The following is an 8,248-nucleotide window of genomic DNA, read 5'->3' as shown; positions in this document are numbered from 1 at the left end:
TCCAGCTGTGAAACTCTTCAGACAAATCCTCCTGTTGTGTAACAGTCTGAATGCACAACACTTGAAGAGACCACAGAGTGGGAGGATGTGCTGCGTCTGTTGTCTTCCTACATTTTCCCAGTGTAGCCATGGCCAGACTGGGCCATGCACGTGGGTACCTGTGGCAGCTGCAGCTCCTCAGGTTGGGCTGAGTCTGGCTGAGTTTTCCACCTAGAGACAAAGCACCACATGGTTATGTACCCAAAAACAGGGCACATATTTTTGTGACTGACAATTCTTCTTAAGTGTTACATTATTATTATTTTTTAGCACTTCAGGTATATAATTTGACTAGTTTACAAGGAATTACTGGAAGTGAGGCAGTTGTGGAATTCAGCATGTTTGTTTCCTCTCGCTCTGAAGCTGACCACAGAACAAAGGAGGCTTTCAGACTTAGCAGATAGTTAAGATTCATGTGCCATGGATGCACATGGAATCACCTAAGAGGAGATCAAGTGTCAGTTTGAACCAGCAATTCCTCAGATCTGATGCTCTCCTTTGGTAGACGCCTGTCTAGCAGAAGACACGAGCACATGTTCCAGGAGGTCTGTTCCAGAGAACAGCTCCTCTCACTATCTTCCTCCTGCTTCCACATCTTACATCTGCTTGGAATTTAGAGGCTGATTTAGGACCTGACTCTGGCTCCTGGCGAAGGCATCCTGACTTGTCAGTCTCTTTGATGGCTGCTGCGAGAAGCCTTGATAACACTTGGGCTGTGTCCACTGTGCAGAGGCAGCGCCTGGTGCGGGGCCAGCTGGACACTCCCGAGGTGCCAAACGCTGCCGTTCTTGTCCAGCCCAGCTTCCTGCTCCAGGCAAATGGTGTTTGATGAGTGGCTGCTCAAGCACTGGGGGTTTGACCCTCACGTGTCTCCAGCCCTCCCCAGCAGTGACATGGTCTGCTCATCAGCTGTTGACTCAGTTTGCAATAGAGCCAGCTGAATATTTTTCAACAGAGCGATTTCTCATCCAGTAAAGTCTATTTAAAAATCAAAATATTTCTCGGCAGTTTGTCAATTTCAATGAAATTTTACACCAGGAGAATGTCAAAACACGGTGTTTCATCACCACGGCGCTGGTTCCTCTCAATGGCATTGACATGCTTCGTTTCATTCTAGTCTTTTTGCTTCCACTACTGCATAGAGCTGAATATTGACCCAAACCTTCTGAAGATTTTACATTTCCCACTGCCTAATGTCTTAGTTTTTCCTGATTTTGTATAATAGGAAAGTAGAAACAAATCACTTAAATAAGGCTTTCTTTTCTGAACAGTTCCTAAATTTACATTTTGTGGGAAACTTCCAAATTTCACCTTTTAAACTTGATTCAGTAACAAAAGGAGCTGGGGAGTGTCAGAGCTTCTCCTACAGGAAATTCCACCTTCTGAGCAGCTCCCATTAACACCCAGCCTGACCCAGCTGCAGCCCTTGGGTCTGTGGGAAGGTCCAGGGCAGATTTGCTTCCCAAGCCCAGCAACAACCAGAGAACACAACTGGCAAATCAGCCCTTTGTGAATCATCACAGCTCTGATGGAGCCTGTCCTCCGTGCAAGGAAAATGTACCTCAGCAACAGAAATAAGATCTTAAATCAAATCAGACACAGCTTGAAATATTTATCTACTGTTCTGGGAAGAGGGATTGTAGTGGAACAAATCCTCCGAGTTATTCTACTCCTAAGATGGAAAGAAGAAAAGAAAATCTGAATGTAGTTTTACCAAAAATGAGGGAGATGACACATAAATGTGAAGAAACTCTGGCCACTGAAGTGTCATATGACACTGAACAGGCAGTCTCCCCACAGGCTGAGGAGCTAGAACCCACACAAGATACCTCCAAAACCAGAGGAAACACTTGCTGGTGTAAGTCACAACACAAGTGCTTTGAAATACGAGGCTGCTCAATGCAGAGCATCAGATCTGGGTGAGATTCGGCCACTCTCCTCTTCCAGAACAGCACTCCTGGGACAGAGATGCTCCGTTCTTTCTGAAGGTGCCCAGTGACTGCTGGAGCTCATCTGCCATCTGCCTTAGCCCTGTTTCAGATGCTGCAGCTCCTTGCTGTGTGTTTGGTGATAACCTGGCAGGGCAGGAAGCAGAGGATGGGTGACCATGCAGGCTGTGGCACCATGGTGTGACAGTCACCTGCAGAAAGACAGAGGAGCATGAGCTGGCTCATGAGGATGAGATGTGATCCAAACCACTGGTTCCACGCTTCTCTACAGGAGCCATCCCAGAAATCCAGTAGCACCCATGGGATTGTTTGCCTCAAAAAAGTCTTCAATCATGTTCCAGGGGCAGTTTCTAAGATCACCCATAAAATGACTTCACCTCTGCAAGGCAAACTGAGGGTTACAGTCCTAGGAGATGAAGAGCCTGGCCTGTAAGACAATTTAAAGTACCAGCTTTGTTGATCTTGACCAAATGGTTCCAGTTCCCTCAGCCTTTACTCCTACACCCACCAGCATTCTGTTGCACCTAAGCAGGTTACAGCCTTTGGATCCCATTCAAGAGGAATGTGTCCAGTCTGTGACTTGCTCTTCTCTCCACTTCTCTCCAGCCTTTTCCCTGCTCATCCAGCTGGAGACGAGTCCAGCTGTGAAATGACCACACTCCCAACACAAAGCAGGGGCAGTGAGTTTTCCCTCTCATGGGTGCCCATTCCCAGCCAGAGGGTTACGAACTGCAAGGTTAGATCATAAGTAAAACAGGGTGGGAACTTCCTAGCAGAGTGAGGAAGCCTCTCAGGGCAGTCTCAGTGCAAATAAACAAACAGTATATTTCAAACGTGACTGATGTGGAGCTCCAAATATTTGAGGCTGGGTACCCCAAAGCAGAGCCCTGAGGACCAGAGGCCCCTCTGAAATGCAGTGATTGGATCTCATGTGAAAGCAGAGCACAAAGTGACAGAGCCAGGCTGTGGTTTTGCAGCTGCACTGGCCTGGGCGATGAAATCAGGCCCAGACAGGAAGCAGTTTTCCTCAACAGTAAGCTGCTATTTTTACCCATCTCAGTTCCCCAATCAAAGAGACATTTGGAGTCAGTGGACTCTGTTCTGCTGCCTGTCACGACAGCACCAATGTCTGGAGTGGGGCTGGGCAATGAGCACTTCTGGCTCCCCTCTATAGCAGTATCCCTCCGCTATCTCAACACACTCCTGATCATCTCAACACCCCCCCTGAAGATCTCAACTGCCCCCTGGTCATAAACATTGCCTCCACAGGTCAGACCACTCATGCCTGAAGCCCAGCAGCTGCATCTGCCCTGTGGAAGAGGACAAGTTGGATTTCCCATGGATCAAACAGCCCAGGGCGAGCACAAGAGGCTGCAGCAGCCTCACCAGCCACTGACCCTGCTGCTGCACCACCCAACACACAGCGTTAGCCTCCAGGAATTACGGAGGAGGAGCTGCAGGGCATGGATGTGTCCAGTGCTTTCCTATCTCAGCTGCTATGTGAGGATCTCATGTTGCTATTTATACTTGGAGGCGATGGTTTCCTTCAGCTCCTGCGTGTCCTGGCCCTGGTCACAGCCCTGGCTCCCACCTCGGGGCTGCAGCTGGGTTGGGCAGTGCAAGCAGCTCCATCTGCCACTTTGTGCAAGGTGACAGCTCTGTTTATTCCCCAATTCTCCTTCTCCCCACCCCACAGCAGCAATGTGGGCTGAGGGAGTGGCAGCACTTCCCAAATCCCAGAGCAATAGATCTGGAGTGAAGTCACGAATAACTGCTGCTTCACAGGAATGAGCTGGAAAATAGAGCTTGGAAGGGGGAAGAAGCTGTTTATGCCAGAACCGCTGACATCCAGTAACACCAAGAAGCAATGAGGGGGAACATTACCGTCCCCTTCTCCAATGGTTGATTTTCTCCCAATTTCAGTACTTGTCTCTGGGAAATGTGAGCTCAGCTGGAAGAAAGTGAAGTGAGACGGGCAGGGGTTTGCAGCTCTGGCAGCAAAGAGCTCCTGGCCCTGAGTCCCACCTAGGGCTGAGGCAGCTCCCTGCGGATCTGTGCCATCCTCCTCCCCACCAGGCACCATTACAGGCATTCTTTCAGCTCTTTGCTTGATGTCTGTGCACATGCAGCGACCAGAACATCCCATTACACCTCCCTAACACTGTCACTGTCCTTTTCAGCAGATGTTTAATAGCAGAAAATGCTCTGTTTCCAGCTCTCTCCAACACTCCAGGCCCAGCTCTGTCTCCCTTGCTCACTGAGGACCCTGCCACACTGCACAGACAAATCGGGAAGCTGAAGACTAGACTTAATGAAAACATATAAATTAACATATGCCTCCTAGGGGGGTTGTTAGGCCCAACTCATTAGTGGTTTAAAGCATATCCAATGCTCTAAGTTATTTATTTGTTTGTATTTTTGCAGCTGTCCTTAGTTTTCTTAGGTCAAGTAGAGGTGTGAGGTCCAAAATAGCATCGGGATGGCTGAGCTTATGTTTCCAGCCCTGAAAAAACAATGAAGTGCTAATAAAAAAAAAAGCCTTGTGAGAAAGATTTCTCTCCAAAGCTCTTTGCAAACAACACACACAACAACATGGAAATGCAGGAGCCTCTGCTCCCCAGGGAGGGGAGCTGCTGCCAGCTACTTTGGGAGGAGAAGTGGAATCTCGGTGGCCTGGAGAGAAATTTTGGACACGGATACCAGAGTAAGAGAAGTCACTGGATCTTTGCTCTCTGAGCATTGCAGCTCAGCTGGGCAGCTGATGGGGTCAGAGGAGCCCGTCCATCCAACCCTGCTGGTCACTACCACTGAAAGCCAGCTCTGCCTGCAGCAGCGCTCGGCTCCGGGAGCAGCCCCAGGCCCTGCAGTGCCTCTCTCGAGCAGGCACTTTAGCCCAGGCTCGTTCTCTACATACAAAGCAAGGGGTGCATGTCCCCAAAACACAGGGACTGTGCCTGGGCTGCGGGGAGCAGCTCTTCCTCAGAGGAGCTGCTTTGCCTCCATACCTTGCCCTCAGAAACAAAGAGGTGCTTGAAGCAGACCTGTCCTGCTTTGAAGTGCTCCTCCCTTTTCCAGCTGAGCACAGCATTAGAGATCTGGAAGTGCAAAGAGATAAGTAAGGCTTAGAAGCCTCAAAAAATGCTACAGAAGAGCTGTCACCCCTCTCTGGAGTGCACTGAGCCCAGCAGCTCCTGCACTTCCCTGTGCAGGCTCTGAAAGAGAGAAGATCTGACTTTTCTTCCAGCGGCAGTGTTGGAGTGGACCTGCACATCTGCATCCTGGAGTGGACAAATACTGAACAGTGGTTGAAGATTCCCATTTCTGCAGGGAGCTAAGACAGTTCTCCAATGGGCTTGGTCTCATTTGGTGACAGCACCACTTGTTTGAGATCTGCTGGATGAGCAGCAGCACTGAGGGGGTGCAGGCAGCATGAAGGTGGTGTAAGGGCAGGGCAGCACGTTCCCCTTTGGATGACATAAAATCAGACTGATGGTTCAGGCAAAGCCTGCAAACCAACCGGGAGCTTATGAGAGGACCTTTTCACTTGTTTTGGTTAACTCCACCAGGGACATGCCATCACTTTTAAGCAAAGAAACTTCACTAAAAATAAATGACACCTCAACTTGTGATGCCTCTCCATTCCTGTGTATAAACACTGCTGGGAGGTGATGGAAGAACAAACCATCAAGCAACACTCTGATGGAAACTTTATCCCTAAAAATTGCCCTGAGCACAGCAGGAATTACTGCTGAGTGTCCTACCTTTGAGAAGAGGTCAGGGAGAATCTTCCCACTAGATCACTCTCTTTCTACAGCAGTCATTAACTGCAACCATCTTTGCTATCAAGAGAAAAAAAACACATCTTTAGAGCCTCAGAGGTAAAAGCAGAGGCTTTATCACAGTGTCCAATGATGGGGTGACTTTTTGAGCAACACTGGGGCACTTGGACTGTGCCTTCCATTTAACAGAAGGCTCTTAACAAGCAAAACCCTTTCCTCCTCTGGCACTCCTGTCCCCACTTTCACCTCACAAATTTAATCTTAAAAGCCACTAACATTGGTCTCAGCCCAGGCAAAACTATGACTCTATGAAAGCCACCAGGATTCCCTTTTTTTTTTGGGTAGAGCCAGAATCCTACCAGCCAGATTTCAGATGGGCAAGAAGAGGTTCACTCTCAAGTAGGAGAGATGCTGTTTGGCTGCAGGAGCAGTTAAGGAGACCACAGGCAAAGCTGCACACCCAGGCAAGGGCTGAGCCCCATTCCTACAGGCAGGACAGGAGCTGGGGCAGCCTTATCTCACACTGCTCAAACTCAAGCTCATTTCAGGAAAGTGTTGTTGTTTTGATCCTTCTTTGAGAGAATGAGCTCAGATGAAACTGAAGCAGGTGCTAATTAAAACCAGAACTATTCTTCAAACTGGGATTTTAATTACTGTAAATATATGTAAAGGAAAGTTGCAAAGAAAAATAGTAATTTCTTGTGCTACCTGCCATTTTCACTTGATTACCATCACACTTTTCTGTAGAGCAAAAACATCAGTCCTTCATAACAAACTCCTCTCTTGGGGGCTAGTGTGAATTGAGAGCTGTGAGGCCCTGCCATGGGTTCCAAAACTAGCAGCCTAATGTCTGTAACAGACATGCTACCTAATTAAATTGTTAGGGAACAGGCTTTTATATCTTTAACACCTAATTTACTATTGTTTCTTTGAAAGTGTTTGGCTTCCCTGTGGTTTTTTGTGCCTCCCTTCTCAGTTTTACGATAGCTTTTAAGTTTTTCGTGTGTGTTTCTACTAAATAACCATTTTGGAAGTTTTGTTAGGGTCCCGGCTTGAGTCGGACCGAGGGAAACAGGGGCCTGTTTTACTGCTGTTCATGCTGGGTGAGTTACCACTACCGTGCTAATTATGTAATTACCCAATTTTAATAGCTATTGTACACTACTTTATTGCTAACAAATCTGATTTCCTCTTTCTGTGCTCACTGATCAAACAGTAAAGGCACAGGGACACACACAAACATTACACAACTCCATAAACCTCAGCACCAGAGCTGGCAGGGCTTTAACCATAAACAAGCATCTTCAAAGCAGCAGGTTTAGCCAAATCTACTTCACACTAATGACAATATCATTCTTGCTTATTGGGAAGACACAAAATTGAGTTAATTTCAAGAACCAAGTGCTCCACAGCTGTTGTTCAGGGAGTGTATAATGTACTCACCACAAAAATCAGGGCCTATACCTGAGATGTTTGGACTGTGCTGTACCAAAAATGAGTAATGAATGTGTTAATCAGCTACTTCCTCCCTTGTATTTGGTGGGGGGAAGGAAATATTTGGCCCCAGGGAGGTGGGGGAACATATGTTCCAAAATATTCCTGAATTCTGCACAGTCATTTGGAGACCATGACTGACAGGACAAGGTAGGGTGCTCAGGGATATCAGAATGCAGATAAGCAGGATGAAAAGGGGAAGTGTTACCCAACGTCTATCCCATACAAAATTCAATCATAATAGCAAAATCTTGTTTTTCTGCTCTCCTTGTTTTTGCCCACAGCCAGACCCAAGTCTCATTCCCAGTTTATCTGAAGGAGAACCAGTCTCCAGGCAAGTAAAACATTAAATTCAGCTGGACTTTCAGCAATAAATCATTTTGCCTGCTCCTTTCCACTGACACTGATGGGCCCCAGTGCCCTCCTCTGCACCAGGAAGATCCCTGCAAACAGCAGCAAGCTCTGACACTTCACATTCCTCCTTAAATCCACCCGTTGCCAGCATATCCACCAAAAAATTGACAGCAAGAAACATTGCATTAGGCTGCTGGTGTGCTAAGACCACTGTCTATCATAGTGAGCAATATTGGCTCGGCTCTCCCTGCGCTCGCTCTCTGTCTGCACCCATCTGCTGCCTTTCCTCTCCTGCTCGTCACTGGGTCAAGGACAAAAGCTTTGGGATGCTGGGAGGCTACCAGTGAATACAGAGAGGCACACACATATGTGTATGTGTATGTGTATGTGTATGTGTATGTGTATGTGTATGTGTATGTGTATGTGTATGTGTAATGGGTGTGTGGCTGTGTGTGCCTGTATGTGTGTGTTTATGGATGCACAGGCATGTGCATGTATATATTTCTATATATATCAATATCATGCATCAAAAGCAGTGTGGGCAGCAGGGCAGGGGGGATTCTGTCCCTGTGCTCAGGTGATTTCCCACGTGCAGAGCTGCCCCAGCCCTGGCCCAGCACAGGCAGGAGCTGG

The 8,248-nt window shown here is 47.7% G+C and overlaps 1 protein-coding gene across 1 annotated transcript in view; it reads right to left on the bottom strand.

Moving 5' to 3' along the window:
• Window positions 1–1,922: 1,922 nt before the first annotated feature.
• FGF18 (fibroblast growth factor 18) overlaps window positions 1,923–8,248 on the bottom strand; it is an 87,675-nt gene continuing 81,349 nt past the window's right edge. The window contains exon 5 of the mRNA XM_030957338.1: window positions 1,923–2,179. Coding sequence (XP_030813198.1) covers window positions 1,949–2,179 — 231 coding nt within the window. The 3' untranslated portion in view covers window positions 1,923–1,948. The remainder of the gene's footprint in view (window positions 2,180–8,248) is intronic.

Source organism: Camarhynchus parvulus, chromosome 13 (genome assembly GCF_901933205.1).
Source record: "Camarhynchus parvulus chromosome 13, STF_HiC, whole genome shotgun sequence".
Classification (NCBI taxonomy): Eukaryota; Metazoa; Chordata; class Aves; order Passeriformes; family Thraupidae; genus Camarhynchus; species Camarhynchus parvulus.
The sequence above is the reverse complement of the archived record's forward strand: the minus strand, read 5'-3'. Positions and strand labels throughout refer to the sequence as shown.